This window comes from Leopardus geoffroyi, chromosome C1, assembly GCF_018350155.1.
Source record: "Leopardus geoffroyi isolate Oge1 chromosome C1, O.geoffroyi_Oge1_pat1.0, whole genome shotgun sequence".
In the NCBI taxonomy this organism is placed as follows: domain Eukaryota; kingdom Metazoa; phylum Chordata; class Mammalia; order Carnivora; family Felidae; genus Leopardus; species Leopardus geoffroyi.
Genome location: NC_059328.1, coordinates 38,793,363 through 38,816,387, shown reverse-complemented (window position 1 = coordinate 38,816,387; position 23,025 = coordinate 38,793,363). Strand labels below are relative to the sequence as shown.

General features: G+C 41.8%; 1 protein-coding gene across 8 annotated transcripts in view; it reads left to right on the top strand.

Moving 5' to 3' along the window:
- The window catches only part of LOC123597854 (BEN domain-containing protein 5), a 1,446,709-nt gene that overhangs the window by 1,101,210 nt on the left and 322,474 nt on the right, over nucleotides 1-23,025 (top strand). For all 8 annotated transcript variants that reach the window (XR_006712284.1, XM_045477303.1, XM_045477305.1 and 5 more), the window contains exon 6: nucleotides 12,659-12,698. Coding sequence is in view for 7 of the 8 variants with exons in the window: in XM_045477303.1 (XP_045333259.1) it covers nucleotides 12,659-12,698 (40 nt within the window). In the remaining variant the exon portion in view is untranslated. The remainder of the gene's footprint in view (nucleotides 1-12,658; nucleotides 12,699-23,025) is intronic.

Sequence of the window (23,025 nt, the reverse complement as noted above, 5' to 3'; positions counted from 1 at the left end):
TGCCAAGTACAGTGGTAGGAGCTGGAGATACCGATCTGAATCACACAGCATCCGTGCCCACAAGAGCTCACAGCCTGATGACTCACAGATAATTGCAACCCACAGTGATAATGTCTGTGGCCAAGGGTAGCACAAGGTGCTGAGGGGCCTTAAAGAGGCACCTAACCCAGCCTAGGAGGGGAGGAGGAGGTGATGATATAAGAGAAAAGTCATAGAGAAAAGGGGGAGGAAAGGCTTTCCAAGCAAGGATTCTTGGAATTAAAAATAAGTCTTACCAGACTATGTTTGATGCATTCAGAGGTTTTATGTTAAGTATTAGGCTAAGTGCTTTACTAGTAGGTTCATTGCCAAACCCATTTCAGAGTATTTTACTAACTTTCCTGTGGTCATTTAGCCAATATGTGGTAGAGACAGGTTCAGAGAAGGCAAATTATTGGCTCATATAGTAAGTAAGGGACAAAGCTGGGGCCAGAACACCTATCTTCTGGCTTCTGCGTGTTTCTGATCCACTAGTTGATTTCAGTCGGTCCTTACCACGGTTCTGTGCCAAATGCCGTAAACTCCTTTGCCCACTTGCTAAACCTGAGGAAGAATGGGAACAAAAGGACTTTATTGAACACTTAACTTGAGTGTGATAAGATTTTGGAAGTCAGATCCTCCAAATTCTTCTACCTAAGTAGGGGAGAGTGACCTTGATACTCTCAAAAATCTGAAATTTTAATGTTTTATTGAGTCTTGTGTTTTATCTTTAAAACAAATGTGGATTTCATATTATATCCCATAATATAATGTTTGTTGTAACATAAAAAATCTGAATGAAATTATATTCTAGTTTAAAGACTCTTTTTATCCCCATTTTAGAGATGTGGAAACGAGAGACAGGTTATGTAATTTGCTCAAGGGCTATACCGCTCATGAGTGTATGAGCTAGGATTTGTATTCATAGCCTAGCTTTTGCTATTATCCATGGCATAAAGGCATGGCTTCCTATTATGGCCCCAGGAGTCTCACAACCACCACATTTCACGTATGTCTGTGCTCCAAAGACCTTATTCAGAAAGCATCCTGGGAGTCAGGTCTGCTGATTCCAAATACAACTCTGCTGGTATGTCACTGCATGACCTGGCCAAATCCTATCACCCACTAGGCCTCAAAACAGTCTTTCTGAAGACCCCAAGGAAAGATTTCCCTCAGACCTCAGGTCAGGAAAGGTAGATTCTATAATTCAACTGTTTTATTTTTAAATATATTTTTTAATGTTTATTTATTTTTGAGAGAGAGAGAGAGATACAGAGTGTGGGGGGTGGGAGGGGCAGAGAGAGAGGGAGACACAGAATCTGAAGCAGGCTTCAGGCTCGGAGCTGTCAGCACAGAGCCTGACGCGGAGCTTGAACTCATGAACTGTGAGATCATAACCTGAGCCAAAGTCGCACACTCAACCGACTGAGCCACCCAGGCACCCCTATAATTCAACTGTTTTATTTGGGGTTTTGATTTGCTTGTTTTTGCTTTTCCCTTAGGACGCTGGGTATTTTGTAACAGAGTTTTCCATTATGCCTAGATTGCTAAAAAGCTGAGAGCCAAATGCAGACTCCACCTCTAGCAAGTGAACAGAGTATCTTAGGATATAAATTGTGAGTCATGACCTCATACATAGCACCATTCTGTTCTTATTTTTCTTTTTCGCCATGTCTTTAGTTACATGTTTTTCATTTCATTGCATTCTTTCATTGTAAGCTTCTTCAAATTCTTTTTTGGAAAGAGTGTTATATATTAAATAACCAAATATGTAAAGAACAAACAATTACTGTTTCCAGGAGGTACCCAATAGTCTTATGAACTAAATGTCAAGCATAAACAGACTCATTAGCTCCCAGAGACAGAGGGTAGCCAGGGCCTTGTGGCTAGTCCAGACTCCTCTCCTATTTTTTCTTAAAAGTTGGCCCTACTTTCCCAGTGAAAAGTAAAATAGCTTTTATAGTTTGGGACCATTTCAGTTACCACCTATTAAAGGAGATCCTATTGATAACTCCTCAATTAGAACCAGTTCAAGCAAGTAAAACAATATGACATTGGAACTCAGAATAAATTCCTAACAAAATCCTCCCCTAACTCCACTCCCCTGCCCCACTCCCTTGCTTTCCTTAACAGGTTTTTTCTAGGCATCTGTGCTTTTCTGGGCACTAAGATATAGACATAGATCCCTTTTTTCATTCTACCGAAGGAGGCATGCAAGGGAACAGTACAGAACAATGTGGCAGGTGGCCTCAAGCTGCTCCCTTTCCCTCTAAGTAGGACTTAGTCTACTTTTGTTTGAAATAAGGTAGTTGGTCTAGGTGATTTCCAAAGTTCCTTTCTCTGACACCCCAGAGGCTGTGTTATAAGTTAGCCTCACTTGTGCTGCATCCTGGTGTCCTTAAGAATGTGAAGAATAATCACAGCTTTAAAATATAAATGGAAGGCTTCAAAGGCTTATCTTTCAAACTCTCAAGTTTAAAAAGAAAGTAAAAGAAAGTTGTGACTGACTCAAAACATATGAAGAAAGAGAATTTCTAATCATGTAACTTGCTCTGGTAATAAGCTAAAATGTTACATCTGCAACAGACTTCCTGAGGTCCTATCAGAGAGCAGGGGAGAATACAGAGATATGAGAAATAAGCAGCCCCTGACCTTGGAGGAGAAGACAGTGGGTAAGAGATGGAGAGAGGGGCAGCAGAGGTGGGGAGGAAAAAAAAGACTAGAATGTAAACACCTAATTGTAATGAGAGACACTATTAAATCGATGCCTGGAGGGCGTGAGGTCCATGGGTGCATTGTGTGGAGGGGGGGCGGGATTTATCAGCTATGTATATATCCTCTCCAACCTTGAGCTGCACCATCAGTTTAGACACCACATCTGTTCTTGCAGGTCCCCACATGGCCCCATATCGCTGGAGCAGAGGGTAGGGAAGAAACAATCTGCCCGGGCAAGGAATCTTCTGAGTCATGACTGGAACAGCCTTCCTCTTGCTGTTTCTTGATGCATGGTTCTTTCCTTCAGAGCTGGGGAAGTGAAGTCCTTTAGCACAAGCCCCCATGTGACTGTTTGGGGTTGTAGGATGAGACGTGTGTCATTTCCCTACAGCAGGCATAAGAGTTTCAGCTGTTTATGCAGCCCTCTTTAAAAACCAGATCTGCCCTTCCACAGGCAATCTTTGAGCACATATTTAGACAGAGTCCACTCTGCCAGGAGAGCTAAGCCCTGTACTTTCTGTCATGGAGCCTAGATTGTCATGGAATGATATTCATCACATAATAAACACAGGTAAATGTAGAATTTCAAACTGTGAACGCAATGAAGGAAAAGTACAGAAGGTCACTCCCATTTCAGGGGTAGCTTCTACCAGTCCCCAGGTAGAGACTGTTCCAGTTGTACCACCTCACCCAGCACAGCTCTCGTACTGTTCCCCTGCCTACAAACCTGGGAGTCAGCTGAGATTTTTCCTCATTTCTCACAACTAACCAAGCACAAGCTTTAGAGGTCAACAGTATCCATTTGAATCTAGGCTCTTCCACTTAGCAGCTGGGAGCTTGAGCAAGTAACCTAACCTCCTGACCCTCAGCTTCTTCATTTGGAAAAACAGGGTAACAGTGCCTGGCTCAGAAGGCGGTGAGCGTTGGCACGTAGTAAGTGCTCAGCAAATGGCAGCTGCTACAGCCACCGCTGCTATTAATCCTACTTCCAAAATGCTTTGCAGTTTCATATGCTCCTCTCCATTTCCACTGGCCCTGCCTTGTGCATGTGCCAGAGGCTGAAATAAGATGCTCCTTTAAGCTGCCCTGGGGATGAAAGCCACTTGCATGCCTGGCTTTTCCAATAACAGGAAGCTCCAGGAGCAGAAACCACTCAGCGAAATCTATTGAAGCAATCTCACACTGCAGCCCCAGCTTTTGTCTGCCACCCCACTCTCCTTGCTGCTGAATTTAACCCCTGCTTGTGGGATTCTGTTTCCACCCTGAGTGGTGCTCACTCTCTCCCTGAGTAAAAGGCTAATGCATTTTTTATTATCCTGATGGGAGTATGTGCCCAAAGGGAGGCTGATCCTCAGCCCCCACCAGGGTTCCCCTAGAAGGTGGTAGGGTTGGGGGATGCTTCAGGGTGGTACTCAGGCATCAGCCAGTGGGCCAGGTGAGGCTTGAGGGATACTTTGAACCCTGGTCATAGTACTTTACCTCATATTTTTCTTTGGAGCACTTACTATAATTGAAATTAATTCATATTGTATGATTATCTGCTTAATATGTCTGTCTTCTCCATTTCACTATTAGCTATGTCTGAAGACAGAGGCTGTCTCGCTCTTGCCCTAACCTCAGGAACATGCTTGGCACAGAGTAGACGCTCCATTGGTATTTATTGAATTAACAAATAAATCAATAAAGGGACAAAGAGTGAATGCACAGCGCTATGTGGGAAAGCCATGTTGCACAGAAGTTGTTTAGCATAAGAAGAAGTGGGAGGAAGGCCATGTCAAGGACAGGAGGTAGGGTCAGGGTCAGGGAGCAGGGAAGGCAGTGGCAGGCAGCATGGTCAGGCAAATATAAGGCAGGTGTCCCACTTCGGTGGTATGTGGGCATGAACTCAGGGCCTTGAGACAGTTGTTTCCAAACTTTCATAATCCATGTTCCCTTTCCTCAGAGGTGACTGGCTCTCCCCGCTCCTTCCTTCCCTTGCAGGTGAGAGTTGATCTTCTATATATGACACTGACGCACGTGATTAGGCCCACTGTTATTGTCTGAAAATAATAGGTAACTTTTTGCTTGCCTTCCAAATATAAGTTTATATTAAAACTTAAAAACCATTTTTTCAAATAGCACATAAAACCCATGGAGATTTTTCACACCCTCCTCGAATGCCAAGGCTAAGATATCTACTCTTTATCAGAAATACAATGCAGATCATTGTCTTAAATTAGTCTAAGATAGGAGAAATTTAATTTTAGAATGATCAGTCCTGTAGCCAGTGAAGATGCTAGACTGGAATAAGAGATCAGAAGCAGCGAGTTTAGAGAGAGGCCAACGGCATGTGAAATACTTTTCTAGGGAGCAGGTTTTGCCCAGGGGGCAGGGCAGGGAGGGGGTGTGAGAGCCCTAGATGCCTTGAATGTGGCTATGGCTGGGGAGGGGAGGAACTAAACAGGGCAGTGGGGTCGCAGGAAAAGGAGAGGCCTGAGCCCTGATTCCAAATGTGTGTCTGTGCCCCTGTGCCCCCTGTTTTCGGAAGGCATTGATCCTCAGGTCTTCTCCAGGATGGCCAGCTTATGGAGTGACAGGAGAATGCACAGGGCCACTGGTGCTCTTGTTTAAATCATCTCCAGTCTATGCCATGAAAGACTGACTTTTCCCCAAATAGCTATTCTGCACGAAACACAGAAAGCAAAACAGAACACATAATCAGCGACTATTCTCCTCTACCACGCAGAACCCCACACATCAAACCAGCCCTGAGCTCCCAGAACACCACGTCCCTTTCTCATTCTGAGAAGTAATTGCAATGCAGTTCGTGACCAAAATGAAAAGTCCATTTTTAACCATAGTCTCATAATTACCCATCCAGATGAAGAAGGCCAAATTGTCTGTGGTCCAATCCCTAGGTCCCCAAGGCAGAAAGAGAGAATTTTGAGAAAAATTCTGGGGCCAGTGTATGAGTGTGTCTACTGGGAGAGAGGCGGACAAAACTAAAGACCTCTTCTGATGACCTGTGCAGTAGGACCCTGTCTAGCTGTCATTCTGGTAACAGGTGATCAGCAGATCTTTATGGAACAATATCTATTGGTCAGACACTGGGCTAGTGCCTGAGAGGAGAGAAGGAATGATGCCACAGCCCCTGCCTTCAGGGAGCAAGGAGCTCACACAACCAAGGGAGAGGACAGAGGAGTAAATAGGCCGGGGAAATGCAGCGTGATGATGCTCTGATGGGGAAGGTCAGGGGCATAAGGACAAGATCCTGTCCAGCCTTGACAGGTCTAGATGGACTTTACAGAAGACGTGGTATGTGAGTCAAGATCTGGGTAACAAATAGGGCAGCACCTGGGTGGTTCAATCGGTTGAACGTCTGACTCTTGATTTTGGCTCAGGTCATGATCTCATGGTTCCTGAGTTTGAACCCCACATTGGGCTCTGCACCAACAGTGTGGAGCCCGCTTGGGATTGTCTCCTTCTCTCTGTGCCCCTCCCCCACTTGTTCGCTGTATCTTTCTCAAAATAAATAAAAATAAACTTAAAAAAAAAAAAAAAGAACTGGGTAACAAGTAAGAATTAGCCAGGCAAAGCAGGTTGGGTGTAGGATTACTGTTCCAAGAAGAGGGGATTGTACAAAAGCCTAAAGGAGAGAGAATAGCAAATTTGGGGAAATAGAAGTGGTTGGAGCTCAGAGTCTGAGAGAACAGGAGCTAGAAGGCAGGAGCCAGGTTACAGAACTTGTCCAATGACAGTTCAAGGGTTACACTTTTTCCTGTAGGAGGCCTGATGAGTTTTAAGCTGTGCATTCTAGAAAGTTCACTCCAGGTGCAGCTGCAATGTAGATGAATGGAAGAGACCAGACTTGAAGCAGGGAGGCCAGTTAAGATGCTGTGGTAGGCCAGGGGCGCCTGGGTGGCTCGGTCGGTTAAGTGTCTGACTTCGGCCCAGGTCATGATCTCGTGGTCCGTGAGTTCGACCCGCATCGGGCTCTGTGCTGACAGCTCAGAGCCTGGAGCCTGTTTCAGATTCTGTGTCTCCCTCTCTCTCTGCCCCTCCCCTGTTCATGCTCTGTCTCTCTCTGTCTCAAAAATAAATAAACGTTAAAAAAAAAAAAATTAAAAAAAAAAAAAAGATGCTGTGGTAGGCCATATGGTGAGAAGCCGAAAGTCTCAACCAGAACTGGAGCTGGCACTCAGAAATCCTGGCTGTCAACCAGAGTGCTCCCCACTCTACCTGGTGTCCTTCCTCCCCCTTGCCCATGTTCAGAGTGATTCTTTCTCTTTCTCACGCCTTCTCCTTCCTATTAGGCTCCTGGAAGTTGGTCTACACTCTTTATGGATGATGTACCTAATTTTCAGCTAGCTTAAGTAACATGCCTAGGATAACACTGCTCAGCAATGATAGAATTAGGATTCACACCTTTGTCTCATTTGGAGTCTGGAACTCTTTCTACAAAATAGTTTCTGTAACTGCAGTGAGAGGGGCTTCAGATATGAAAAAAGAACATCTTCCAGATTGGATATTGCCTAGAAGAGTCTCTCCCATATGCATAGGACTTTGACTACATCACTAGGCTGCAGTTGCTGGGCTTTTCAAACTGCCTCCTTGTAACAAAGTAACCAGCTGGTATTCTATTGATTATCTTGCTGATTAATGTCACCTTCCCTGAAAAAGGGACTAGAAACAAAACCACAGTTTTAAGAGCAAACATATTCATTTTGACAATAAATATATGTGACTTACACTCTTATACTTCAAAACAAAGACTCAGCCTGGGACAAAAAATATAATGTTGCATTAAATTAAAAAGTATTTCATTTATTACATATAAATATGATCTCATTAAATTAAACACAAGCAAGAAAGATGACAAGAAAGTACACCAAAATGCTAACCATGGCTCTCTTTCAGTGATGGGATTTCGTTAATTTTTACTTTCTCAATTTTCTGAAAATTTGGAAAATGATAAAAATAAGCATATATTGTTTTCATATTTACAAAAAAAATTTTAAGTTTATTTGTTTATTTTGAGAGAGGAGAAAGCACAAGTGGGGGAGAGGCAGAGAGAGAGACTCCCAAGTAGGCTCCATGCTGCCAGCATAGAACCCAATGCAGGGCTTGAACCCACAAAGCCATGAGATCATGACCTGAACTGATACCAACAGCTGGATGCTTAACCCACTGAGCCACCGAGGCTCCCCCATAATTACAAAATTTTTGAAGATAGGTTCTTCAACTTGAGACAACCATAGTTTTCACTGAGAATAATAGAACCCATAATAGATCCGAAATTCCTGGAGAAGGTTTCTAACTGACTCACCTTTCAATATTTCCACCCTCGGGGCAATCATCTGTGACCAGAGGTGACATGATATTGGGATAACAAAACAGCTTCGACTGTATGCATGGGAGAATAAAGATAACTTTTAGATAACTTTTAGAGCATGTGTGCTGGTCGACAATTCCTTAAGCATCCACTCTAGATACTTTGGCCATCCCTGGCTTGCACCAAATGCTGAGATTGTTCTTGTTGACCTTGGAACCCCCAACCCCCATGGACTTTATTGAGTCATGACTCAGAATTTACAACATGGTGGTTAAGCATAGAAATGGGTTTCTGCTGAATGTCTACAAGGCAACACTTTTACTAGGGAAGGCTGGACGCAGGATTCATACACAGTCCAGAGTCTATACATCAGCTTCTAAGTTTATGCCACACTCCTCCAGAAGTTCACGGAATACCATGCAGGCCCAACGGACACATTTCCCTCTGTGTAGGCATGGAATTCCTTCACCTGAGAAGGAACATTCTCCTTCCACATTTCTCACATCACACACACGCGCATGCGTGCATGCGCACACACACACACACACACACACACACACACATACACATACACATACGCACACACACACACACACACTACCACTACCATGCATGTGAAGGCCTTGCCTTCCCGAGACAGTAGCTTATGGTCGGCTGGTGGTTCGGCTGGTCAGCTCTCAGCCAGCCAGCCCCCTCGACCTACCAAATCTGCTGCCCAGCTAGCTGACTTCATTTCCTCCAGCTAACATTGCATATTCTACCATCCAAGTGGTTAGATCATATATCCTTTCCATATGGAAGACCCTTATCTCTCTCAGTTGGTAACTAATTATAATTTGGTAATTCTTTATGTCCAACATACCCCTTTCTATATATCACTCACTATACATTATTGATGAAATTCCACAAATCAGGTGCCCTAATTTTACAAATGCCATACAGTTTTCACTGGCGCTCTCAAATGATGATACTAGGCAGGCCATTTAGTAATGAAAGATTTATCTTTCATTCCATTCCTTTTATTTTTGAAGGACTTTGAGAGAATTATTTGAATATTCCAGTTTCTTAGGTAAAACCCACTGCACAGTGATTCTTGAAAGTACACTTCAAGAATTTTTTATTTTTATTTTTTCCATTTTTATTTGCACGTAGAACAGGCAGAGTTTGCAATCCTATCTTAAAAGCTACAGGTTAAACAATAGCCTACACTTACCTGCTTGGGCCACTAGGTGGTGCACACATATGTCTGTGAACTGTAGGTTAAGTGGGCTTGTCACCAGGTTAGATGTAATTCATCACCACAGCAGTAGTACAGACAGTAGGAGCTGTTGGAGTCTAAGAGAGCCAGTGATCCTGTGGGTGAGAGTAAAAGAAGGAAAGTCTCCCACAAGAAGTGGATAGCCAGTATTGCTGTCTGCGAAGATGGTAGGAACAAAATCATAAAGGCAAAGTAAGCCTAAAGGCGTGGCAGAGGGAAAGCCCTGTGGAGGAAGGGGCATGGTTACTTTCCAGGCTGATTAATTCTTACCTAACAGGGCTGTGGTAGAGGGAATGACAGAATAGTTGAATCATTTGAAGCATATGACATAAAACATTCCTTCCAGACCTTTGCACTGGCACTGGAGATAGAGAGATGGAATGACAGTCTTACCCTTGAGTAAGGACCTCCTGAGATTGAAACAGAAGAAACAGACAGTTAAAACAGAGCATGATACAAAAGGTTGGTTTTACAAGATTCATTGGAAGAGCAATGTGTGGACTATTCTGTTGAAAGGAAAGAAGGGGGTTAGGTTTGGAAGTTGGCATGCAAAGAAGACCTCATGGATGTCTTGAGCAGTAAGAGAGGACTTCCATGAAGATCAAAGGTCATGAAAGATTAGGCAGAGAGAATGGCATGATCAAAGGCATGGGGAGAGGGTTAAAAGAATAATGTGGATTCCATGAATGCTTCAGTTAAATTTAGCAAATGCTTACTGAGGGCTACTATATACCATGGACTGAATAATACATCTTCTAGCCCTTCTGATGCTCTCCAACTAGTGAGAAAGACACTGAAAATTGCAATATGAGAGGGAAGTGAGATGTGGTCCCTTTTACATTCTCTCTCTGCTCTTTAGCCCTCAGTGCTTTGGCCATAGGGAGTCTCAGGTAAGTCTCTACACCAGAAGAGGGAGCCCACAAGCACGGCACCTTGTTGTACTTGACTCCCTATCCCTGAAGGTGTTTCACTCACTTTCATTTTACAGGTGTGAAGTTTGAGGCCAGAGACATGGAGGACACTATCCAAACCCCACAGAGAAGCCAAGGCACAAGCCCATGTCTGTCTGCCTCCTGTCATATTTTCTTCCCTTTTTTCTCTACTGGACCCTGGACGCAGAGTCACTATTTACAGATAGCTCTTTAATCAGGAAATAGACACTTCGCAGATAAATAATCTTTCACCAACATCAGTCATCACAAAGTCAAACTTATAGAAAAATAGAAGGATGCGTTGTTTTCTTTCCTCAAGCATGAGAGAAGTGCTGAGCCACACAGGTTGGCCTTGGCAATGGCAGCTTGAGCCAGTTGTGCCACTGGCCTGGTTCTGTGTTTGGGAGGGAAGGCAGTCTGGCTCCAGCATTCCTTCTAGCCCGTGTGTGTGGGTGTGTGTTTCTTTTCAGAGTGAGGATGTGTGTTCACAATGTAGGTCAGTGACATCTTGGAGTTGCATTGTTTGCTTGGAAATGTCAACTGGAATGAGTTATGAACTGGCAGGAAAACAGTGATGTTGATTGAGAAGTCCTTAAGGGGCTTCTTTCAGGCTCATGAAAAGTCATTGAAGTAAAGGGTACAGAGATCTTAAAGAGGTTTTGACTGGGACAGATCAAAGTCAAACAGAGGAGGAGAGAGACCATAAGGGAGAGGAGATTTGAGACCATGTCTTATGAGGAAAGGACACAGGCACTAGGCATATTTAGACTGGAGAGAAGACACAGATCTTCAGATGCCCAAACTCTTGTCATGGGCTGAGGCAGCTAGACACAGTAATGGTGTCATATGAAAGCAGCTTTTAACCCTGCTCAAAGTACAGCTATCCAACTGATAAGAAGTAATGAACTCCCCATCAAGAAAAGGGATGAAACAAGCAATGTGGGGCCATTGCAGAAGGGATTCCTGACCTGGTAGCAGGTCAAACTCAGTGACTTTTGAGCTCCAAGTATCCATAATTCTATGAAAAAGGAAGAGGCAACTTATATAAACCAAGGGTCACGTGGTCTATAGTAACAACAACAACATCAGTACTGAATATCTTTTAGGTGAGCACCTATTAAGTATCAGGCACCATCATAATGATTTATGTACATTGTCATATTTGGGGCTTTCAGGCCAGCATTAGAACTGACTAAATTCTAATCCGGGCCCTTCCATTTAATGAAGAGGTGCTCTTGGAAGATAATTTTCCTCTCTGAATTTCATGCCACTTCTCTGTATAATACCAACCCTGTAGGATTGCCAAGAGTATGAAAAGACATGACACATCAAAGCACCCAGTACTGTGCCTGGCCTATAGTTGGCACTCAAAAAATGTTTCTGCCTTCTCATTTCTGCTTAAGCAGAATTTCAATAAGCCATTCCCCATTCTTGGAGAAAGACAAGATAAATAGGGAAATGCAGGTAAGGTGAAATATGGCAAAGGATCTATTAGAAGAAATACTGGGTAATCAGAAGTCACTACGAGATGTAGCCTAGAGCAATGGTTCTTGTTTGCTTGTACCCTTTTGGAGAAAAAAAATACAGATTTCTGGGACTATTTATGGAAAATCAAGTGTAGGAAAGAGAAAGAAGTCATCTGGGGCTTAAGAAATCCTGGCTTAAGTCTTTAAGAGAGTTGCTCACTGCCCCCTCCCAGCCTCCAATACCCACTTCTCCAACCTCAGGTTCCCATGACATCCAATTCAGGACAGAGCTTTCCTGTAGGTATGCTGTGATGTGGGGCAAGCCTACTGAGATATTGATCTCCTCAGCCCTTGGGGTAGCCAGGGCCAATTGCCTACAAACATAAGCAGCCTCATCCATATGGACTAGTGCATCAGGCAGATACTTTTGCTATGATTGTTATATGTTACAAAGATATGAGGATTCAGTTAGAAAAGAAATGGTTTCATCATCAGTAATTAAAATTGTCATAGCATTGCTGAGCAAATTAAATAAATAAACCAGCCCAGGAGTACCTTGGTTAGAAAGGAATATGAGGAGGGTGACAGTGACATAGGGACCCATGCAAAGAGGATTGCCAAGATATGAGATACTTAAACAGTGGGGCCAGCATGAACAAAGGGCATCTCGTACAGAGGACATGAGCTCATGGCCTTTCCCTAGGTATAAAATAGGTTTGACCGGAAGACCTCTAAGGCCTCTCACCTCTGACTGTACAAGGATGAACAAAAAAGCCATCCATTCCCTTTGTCTCTAGGGTGCAATGCCTCTCTGCAGAATTGTGAGCAAGCACCACATTCTCCCCTTTATACCCTGCTCTGTGTATCTGAATATCCCTTTTGTGTGTCCACCCTAAGCTGCTAAGCGCAGTTCGCTCTCGCTCAATTTAGTGATCTCATAGTATGTTTTCTTTTGCAGCAACAGCGGCAGCTTGACCTCCTGACAATCACCAGCCCTGGTGAGTAGGTGCAGCCGTTCTGCTTTGGCTTTTCCCTCATTTCCCAAAGCGATGCCTGTTTGCCTATCCGAGTGCAATTCCTGCCTTCCTCCTTTGACTCCCTGGATGAACAGCAGAACTCTTAGTGCCATGAACAATGCTTCTCCCTCCATTCTCTGCCTCACAGGCATTTCCTACCCCCACCCCCCAGCTCTGTGCTGCCTCCTCTTGACTCTGCAGATGGCAGGACTGATAATCTGATGTTGCTACATATTCCAGGGCCAAATTCTCCCCAGATCGTTCAATGGACTCCAGTGTCAAGGAAATGTCTTGGTCGCATGAGAAATGAGTTTCGAAATCATGGGGAGCAGGAAAGCTGCCTGGCAGGGGGCATGGAATGGAGGAAGGATGGCTTATGAGGAAGGACTAGTCTGGAAAAGTGATTAGGTTTGGTATTCTGTGCTGAAGGTCAGAATAACTCTGGTCTCACTTTAGGGGAAATTCGAGTTCCCCAACAAAGCTGTGGCCATGGGAATTCTTCCCCCTAGGCTTGGCATCTAGCCTAGAGAGTGGTTGAGTAGTTTAGTTTTTCCAGAGAGGTATTTTATTTTGGTTTGGGAACTTGAGGCAAAACTGGCCAACAAAAGTTGCTATTCTCTCTTGGGATCCAAGAGGATGATGATGCCAGCAGGGTTAGTGAGCTTTCAAGAATGGGTGTGGTGGGTCATCTTTATCCATTCAAAATATTTAGCAATGCTGGTGAACCCCTGCTGTGCTAGACATTAACACTTTGGTTACTGGACTGGAGGGATATGGGATTGTGAGGGAGGGGCACATGTGGTAGAGTGGTCATATGGCAGGGTTGGGGGCTCTAGGAGTGGCTTAATTACTGATAAATATGGAGGCATTTCAATATCTTGGCATCCAATATGTCTATACCATGGTATCTCTGGCTCTCACCAAGCTTGCCGTGCTGTACCTGGGTGCCAGCTGGCTCACTTACAAAGAGATTGAGAAACTGCCCTCTGCAGGCACTATCTTAGCACAAAGGCTAGTCATCTGGTCTCAGTCACTGAGGTAAAAGACAGTGACTACAAATGTAAGTTGGATCTACCCAGTTCAGGTGACCTTACCGTATTTCCATCTGATAGAGCTTTTTGAGCTTAGGACTTTAGAAGAACAGAGATTAAGTCGTTGAAAAATGTTTAATCTGCTCTATAGATGAGCTATGTTCAATGCATATATGATTAACATATAGAAATTTCAAATCATGGGCTAACATAACTAGAGTGGCTCACGTGTGTGACATGTGACCTACCAATCCCTCCCAGCAAGGTGCTGGTGAGGGAATATCTCTGTCCTTCTTTGGTTTCTGTCCATTGTGATTGTGTACTATTCTACTCCACATGTGCTAACCCAGATTGCCTGTTTCCACATTCCAGTTTCATCTTGTTACATCCTGATATGATGCAGACGTATGAATTGGAGGGGATTCTTGATATGTCTTTAGACCCTGTTTACTGTAGTTCTTTTGTGCTAGCTCTTTCTGTTCCTAATTGCTGCTGCACAAATTCAAGCAGAGTAGTAGTGACTCTGAGTGTACTCCTTTTGAAGAGCTACAGAATTGCAGAATAATAAGCGCTGCCAGAGTTTGGAATGGTTTTTAATTTTACCTACTTTTAGATATTACCTAAAATGTCTCCTGGGTAAAAGCTTCCCAAAACGTATAGCATGGCACACTGTGTACTGCAAGTAGGCTACCTTTGTGTGATATTATTGTGAGATTTGCACCTGTGAGATATTGATCCACTTACCTCTCAGGGGCACAGGTAGGACCTGAGCAACTGGAGCCTCCAGGGTGGTAGCCTCACTCCAGTGTACAGGACAAATATCCATATGTGCCATGACATGGAAAGGTTGGGAAGCACCATTAGACCAGGTATTATCTGGACAACTTCTATCCCATGTCAAAAGCACTTTCCTCCATTGCAACTGACCGTCCCTCGCTTTTCATATCATCCCTATTCCCTATCTCCAGAAGCTGTAGCAGCAACAGCGGGCTTGCTACCTCTCTGGGGCCGTCAGTGGGAGGTACTAGCTTGTCTGTACTCCTCACCACCATCCTCCACACAGAGCTTCAATCTGATGGTGCCACTCTTCATATACTAAGAGCTTTCAGAAGTGCAGGTTGGGAATTTGGAAGCCTTAGTAATCTGTGTTATCTTCTTTTCTTATTTTTTTACTGTGAATAATTTTGAATATACAGAAAAGAGTAGAGATATAATGAACAGCCTTTATTGCCCTCCCTGCCCCACCAAACATGTTGGCTTTATCATATCAATATTGAGCCATCAATGCCACAGAGTCCCCTATTTGAAAAATTTATAGATCTATTGAGACTTTTCTATACTCCTACTGATTGCAGCTTTCTCCCTTCACTCTACAGGTAACCACTATAATAAATTCTATTTTTTTCCGTATCTGTGTATATAAAAATAAAGTAGCTATAACTGGTATTCTTTTACAAATCCCTCTAAGTGATGCCACACTGTAAATGGCATTCTGTGACTTTTCCCCTACTCATTATTATATTGTACAGATTGATTCATGTAGATACATATACTACTGGTTCATTCATTTTAACTGCTATATAGTATTCCACATATGATTGCATTGCAATTTATTTATCCATTTTTTTTATCATAATTTAGGCTATTTTCAGTTTTTATAATGGCAAGCAATGCTACTAAGAGTGTTTTTGTGCATGACTCCTGTGTATAACCATGAGAATTTCTCTAGGGCATATAGTTAGGAGAGGAATTCTTGATTTTGTGCATGTTCAAATTTACTATGTAATTACGGCCAGTTGTTTTCCAAGGTAGTTGAACAAATACATGCCTCCAATGGAAAAGTGTAAGGGTTTCCATTTCCTTAAATCCTTAATACTTGGAATTGTCAGGCTTACAAAATTTTACCACTCATCATGATAAATGTGAAATGGTATCCGATTGTTTTTATAATATTTGTTTCCCTGATTACTGATGGGTTGAGTATCTTTTCAAATGTTTATTGACCACTTTGGTTTCTTCTTTGGTGAACTGACTTTTCATATCCTTTTTCCATTTTCCATTGATTTGTTGTTTCTTTTTATTGATTTATAATCCTTTATTATTCCAAATATCAATACTTTGTCACTTATATGCATTGCAAATATCTTCTCCCAGACTGGGGCTTGTGGTATTTTTTTTTGATTAATAATGTACTTTTACATGGAAGATTTTTAAAAATTTAATGGAGTTAAATTTATCAACCTCTTGCTTTGCTTTTGTGACTTATGTAAGAAATCTTTCCTTCCCTGGATATCATACTCTTCTGTATTTACCTCTAAGAATTGTCAAGTTTTATTTCATACTGAGTCTTTATCTCATTTAGTAATGACCTTTTGTATAATATGACTTAGGGATTTACTTATTTTTTTTTTTGTTTACATATGGATAACCCATTGTCTCAGCACCATACAACTACTGCATCCCTTCTCCCACTTATAAGCAATTACATGCCTGTCATATAGAAATTATCCTATATACAGAATCTGTTTCTGAGGTCTCTGTATTATTCCATTGGTCTACCACACTTACTCTGAATTAACTCCACACTGTCTTACTTATAATACATCTTAATTTTAATATTATCTTTATGATTAGTAGGGAGATATCCTTCTCCTTTTCCCTTTTATGGAAATCTTTTGGAAATACTGGTATCTGTTGTTTTTTTTTAAATAAAATCCAATAATCTATGTATTGTGACAGGTGAATTTAATCTATTTGTATTTATTATAATTACTGATATATTTGGATAAATATCTACTACCGTATTTGTGCTTTCTGTCTATCATTTATTTTCTTTTTTTTCTCTTGTCCTCCCTTTTTTGGTATTATGTTTTATATATTGCTTGCTTTCCCCCTACCCAATCTACAGATTTGGATGCTATTGATTTTATTTCTGACTTTAACTGGTTACCTTTGGATGTACATTTGATTATATATTTTCTTATAAAATCTACAGCCTTTCACAAAATTAGCCTTCATAATAAGCTGAATAAAAGATAAACTAGCTGCGGTGCCTGACTGGCTCAGTCGGTAGAGAGTGCAACTCTTGGTTTTAGGGTCGTGAGCTCGAGCCCACGTTGGCAGTAAAGATAACTCAAATAAATAAATAAACTTAAAAAAAAAAGACTAGTTGTTGTATGGTGCTGAGACAATGGGTTACCCATATGTAAACATGCTTTAACCACCTATTGAACACTGTCCTGTCACCACCTAATTATTATTATTTTAGACTTTTCAGTTAAACTGTTGCAAAAAAGAAAAACAATGAATTACTAACAGTACTGAACTAATTTACTTTTCCTACACAGCTTATAAATTTTGTGTTCTTATTATGTATCAAGATTTCCTGTTACCTTATTAAAGTGAATCCTTTATTTTTTTTTTTAATTTACTTATCTATTTTGAGAGAGAGAGCGCACACACGCATACACAAGTAGGGAAGCTATAGAAAGAGAGGAAGAGAAAGAAAGAATCCCAATCAGGTGGAGCCTGATATGGGGCTTGAACTCAGGAACCATGAGATCATGACCTGAGCCAAAATCAGCTGCTTAACTGACTGAGCCACCCACATACCCCAAAGTGAATCCTTTAATAGCTATTTAGTGAGAGTCCACAGGCAACCCTCTTAATATATGTTTGTCCTTATTTTGACTTCTCTCTGGAATAATAGTTTGGCTAGGTATAAATTCTAGTTTGAGAAATTTCCTTTGTACTTTGAAGACTTTTAAAACTTGTTTTCTGACATGCATAGTTGCTGATGAGAAGTCTTCCATTATTTGTTTTTAAAAAATTTTTTTAATGTTTATTTATTTTTGAGAGAGAGAGCACGAGCAGGGGAGGAGCAGAGAGGGAGACACAGAATCCGAAACAGGCTCCAGGCTCTGAGCTGTCAGCACAGAGCCCGCGGCGGGCTGGAACTCACAAACCTTGAGATCATGACCTGAGCGGATGGATGCCAGACGCTCAACGGACTGAGCCACCCAGGCGCCCCAATTATTTAACTGTTTTTGATAACTTACCTTTTTTGATAGATTTCAAGATTGAAAATCTTAATGTTCTGTTTTTGGTTTGGGTGGGATTTTTTTTTTTTTCTGTAAATAGATATGAATTCATTTCTATTTACCCTGCTTGGTACTCTGAGTATACTTCCACCTGAGAATCTATGTGTTTCTTTAATTCCCAGAAATTATTGGCAGAATTTCTCTTCAAATACTACTTTTCCCTTATTCCTCTAACTCTCTTCTTCAAGAATTTCTATTAGATGACTGTTGGATTTTCTCAAGTGGCCCACCATGCCTGTTTTTCATAATTTGTTTTTCATAATTTTTATCATTTTGTCTTACCGCACTAATTCTGAGTTCCCCACAAGTAAGTTGCATTTATAAATTCACTTTTTGACCATGTCTAGTCTAGACTCTTTTCCCTGTCTTTTTCAATATTTCAATGACTATATATTTTTAATTTCCAAGATTTCTAATTTTGTTCATATCCACCTGTTCTTGTTTTATTTCTGCCTATTCTGTTTCATAATTTCTTATTCTGTTTTAATGCCTTCGTTTGTTTCTCTGAACATCCTCAATATGCTTATTTTAAAATCTCTGACTGTTCTATAAAATAAGTTTCATCTGGAGTGAATTCAAGTTATAATTGTTAATTTTGTTTTGTATCATTTTTAGCATTTAATTTCTTCATGCATTTTGAAATTTTAATTTGTAAGAGCACTTTGAGGAGGAAATTTTCTGGTTTTCTCTCTCCTCATCCCCAACGCCCTACCCCCACAACCCCTACTGTGCTCACATCTCCCTGTGTGGTGGTTTTTGTTGTTAACTCTACCCACATCTCAGTATAGGACCTGGTAAGTAATGGGGATATATCAGATCCAGTGACAAAAAGTCAGCAGAAGAGCTTGACATTGTTTCTGTTTCCTGCATCTATATTCCTCACCTCCTCTCTAGGCTTGCAGTGCAAGGAGCTATTTCCCAGAAAGTTCTACAGCAGCCTTTTTAATTTTTTCCCTAGGCTCCTTTCAAGACATGAGAGCCCCACCCTAGGGCTCTAAGCAGAAGATGTAGGGGCACCTGGGTGGGTCTGTTGGTTAAGCATCCGACTTTGGCTCAGGTCATGATCTCATGGTCTATGAGTTCAAGCCCCATGTCAGGCTCTGTGCTGACAGCTCAGAGCCTGGAGCCTGCTTCACATTCTGTGTCTCCCTCTCTCTGCCCTTCCCCTGCTCATGCTGTGTCTGTCTGTCTGTCTGTCTCTCTCTCCCTGTCTCTCTGTCACTCAAAAATATATAAACATAAAAAAAAAAGATGTTGTTTCTGATCCTCATCTTCCAGAGTACTGTTAGTTCCTGTTGTCCCATAGGAGGCAAATTTCAGCTGCTACTTCCTGCTTCTATGTCCAGATCTCAGCATGCAAGTAGCCTCGGGACCACTTACCTTTCACATTTCTGTACGTTTCAACTTTGTGGGGACATGTCTGTCACAAGAGAGCCCAAATACATATTTTCATTTCTTTTTTCATCCAATATTACTATTTGATGAGAATGAATGGGCTTATTGAAGCATGAATTTATTTAGCCATTTGACCCAGAAATCCAGCTATAGTTTCTTCTTTACTTTCTGGAAAGTTTATTCTCCTATAGCCTTTTCAATAAAAGGGAGGCAGTATGAAGAAGTATTTTTCTCTTATCCAAGCAAAACTCCTAACCACCAGACTGCAAAGAGAGACTATTATTTTTTGCACATGTATATACATATGTAATTTTAAAAATAAAATTCAGATGACACTATATAAACTGTTTTATTTGAATGTAGTATGAACATTTTCAATGTTATTAAATATTCTCTAAAAGGGAATTTTACATAGTTGAAAATCATTCCATTATATTTATAATTTATAAAAACTCTATTATATGTTAAATTGTACCCAGTTATTTAATTATAAATAATACCATAATGAACATTCCTATATAAAGACTTTTGTAGGGGCGCCTGGGTGGCGCAGTCGGTTAAGCGTCCGACTTCAGCCAGGTCGCGATCTCGCGGTCTGTGAGTTCGAGCCCCGCGTCAGGCTCTGGGCTGATGGCTCAGAGCCTGGAGCCTGTTTCCGATTCTGTGTCTCCCTCTCTCTCTGCCCCTCCCCCGTTCATGCTCTGTCTCTCTCTGTCCCAAAAATAAATAAACGTTGAAAAAAAAAATTTAAAAAAAAAATAAAGACTTTTGTATGCATCTCTAATTATTTCTCTAGGAAAAATTCCTAGAATGAGAATTACTGAGAAAGGTGTACATAAGTCACTAGTCATGACAGGCTACATTATGCTGAAGTAACAATGACACCAAAATTTCAGAAGCTAAAAAAAAAACAAAGGCTTATTTCTCACTTTTGGTACATGTCCCACATGGATTGGAGACAGCTCTGCTTTACATCTTCTTTTTTTTTAATCTTATTTTATTTTATTATTATTATTTCAGTAGGCTCCACACCCAATGTGGGGCTTGAACTTATGATCCTGGAGTTAAGAGTCACATGCTGTACTGACTGAGCCCACCAGGTACCCCTGCTTTACATCGTCTTTACTCTGGCACCAAGACCAAGCATTCTTTCTTTGGAACATACCTGGGTGTCTTAGTTTGGGTTCCCTAAGAAGAAAACCTTGAGACAAAGATTTCAGGGCAAGTAATTTATTTGGGACATAATCCCGGAGACCCTTGGTAGCAAAGCAAGGAAGCAATACAGGAAAAGAAGGGAGAAGAAGAAGAAGAAGAAGAAGAAGAAGAAGAAGAAGAAGAAGAAAGAGGAGGAGGAGGAGGGGGAGACGGAGAAGGAGGAAGAGGCAGAGGCAGAGGGTGAGGGAGAGGGAGAGGGAGAGGGAGAGGGAGAGGGAGAGGGAGAGGGAGAAGGAGAAGGAGAAGGAGGAGAAGGAAGAAGAGGAAAGCTACCACTAAGGACAACTGGAACTTAATCAAACTGGAGAACCCTGGAAGTTAATGTGGAAAATAAGCCTCGAGTTATCCCTCTGGGAGGCAAAGGACTGAGAGTGAAAGTGGGTGTGCTAATTCCCTTCCAGACTTCCAATCTGCTCAAGAAGCATGGACATAGCAGATTCCAGTGGCCAAAGAAAGCTCTCAGGATAGATTTGCACATGTTGGCAATTGGAAATTATTTAACATTGTGCACAAGTAAGTGCCCAGTGAATATGTGACATTGCAGCACCTGCCACATGGGTCATCATGGCAGAGGGAAAAGGGAGAGATACAGTGAGCCATGTACTTGCTCTAAAAATATTTGGAAGGGGTCACTTCCACCCATATTTCCTTGGTCGAAGCAAGTTATATGACCACTCCTAAATTCAACAGGGTGGAGATGTATACTCTTCCCACAGGGAAGGGGACTGCAGTGCAGAGAACTAGAATATTTGGCAATGATTCCTTAATCACACCTACAGAAATATTTTTATATTCCCACTATCAAGTTAAGAGTGCTGGTCTTAGGTTTTTTAAGATAATGGCTTTACTGGGGTGCCTGGGTGGTTCAGTCGGTTAAGCCTCCAATTTCCGCTGAGGTCATGATCTTGCATTTCATGAGTTCGAGCTCCACATCAGGCTCTGTGCTGACAGCTCAGAGCCTGGAGCCTGCTTTGGATTCTGTCTCTCTCTCTCTCTCTCTCTCTCTCTCTCAGCCCCTCCCCTGCTCACACTCTGCCTGTCTCTCTCTCTCTCTCTCTCTCTCTCTCTCTCTCAAAAATAAATAAACATCAAAAAAATAAAATAGGGGCTCCTGGGTGGCTCAGTCGGTTAAGTGTCCGACTTCAGCTCAGGTCATGATCTCACAGTCCATGAGTTCGAGCCCCGCGTTGGGCTCTGTGCTGACAGCTCAGAGCCTGGAGCCTGCTTTGGAATCTGTGTCCCCCTCTCTCTCTGCCCATCCCCTGCTCATGCTCTGTCTCTCTGTCTCAAAAATAAATAAAAACATTAAAAAAATTAAAAAATAAAATAATAGCTTTATTGAGATGTAATTCACATGCCATAATATCCACCTTTTAAATGCATCATTTAGTGGGGTTCAGTATATTCACAGAGTTGTATGACCATTACCACTAATTCCAGAACATTATCACCACTCCAAAAAGAAACTCCATTAACAGTCACTTCCTATTTCTGCCTTCCCCCATGCTCTGGAAACTGCTAATCTACCTTCTGTCCTTATGGATATGCATATTCGGGACATCTCATATAAGTGGAATTGTACAGTATGTGGCCTTTCTTGACTAGCTTTTCCACTTAGCATAATATTTTCAGGCCCATCCATATTGTAGTATGTATCAGTACTTCATTCCTTTTTATTGCCAAATAATATTTCTGTATGGATATATCACAATTTGTTTATCCATTCTATTTCATTTGTTTCCACTTTTTGTCTATTATGAATAATGCTGCTATGGGCATTGGTGTATAAGTTTTGTGTAAACATGTGTTTTCAGTTCTCTTGGGTATAAACCTTAGAAATAGAATTGTTGGGTTGTATGGTAAGTGTTAGGATATACATTTTGAGAAACTGCCAAAATGTTTTCCAAAGTAGCTGTACCATTTTACATTCTTATCAGCAATGTAGGACACATCCAATTTCTCCACATCCTCTCTGACACTTGTTATTATCTATCTTTTTTTTGAGAGAGAGAGAGAGAGAGAGAGAGAATCTTAAGCAGACTCCATGCGCAGAGCTGAGCCCAATATGGGGCTCGATCTCATGACCATAAGGTCATGACACAGGGCTTGATCTCACAACCATGAGATCATGACCTGAGCTGAAATCAAGAGTTGGGCACTCGGGGCGCCTGGGTGGTGCAGTCGGTTGAGCGTCCGACTTCAGCCAGGTCACGATCTCGCGGTCTGTGAGTTCGAGCCCCGCGTCGGGCTCTGGGCTGATGGCTCGGAGCCTGGAGCCTGTTTCCGATTCTGTGGCTCCCTCTCTCTCTGCCCCTCTCCTGTTCATGCTCTGTCTCTCTCTGTCCCAAAAATAAATAAACGTTGAAAAAAAAAATTTTTTTAAAAAGAGTTGGGCACTTAATCGACTGAGCCACTCAATCACACCTATCTTTTGATTATAGTCATCCTCGTGGGTGTGAAGTAGTATCTCATTATAGTTTTGATTTGCATGTGCCTAATGATGAATGATGGTGAGCATATTTTCATGTGCTTTTTGGCCATTTGTATATCTTCTTGGAGAAATGTTTA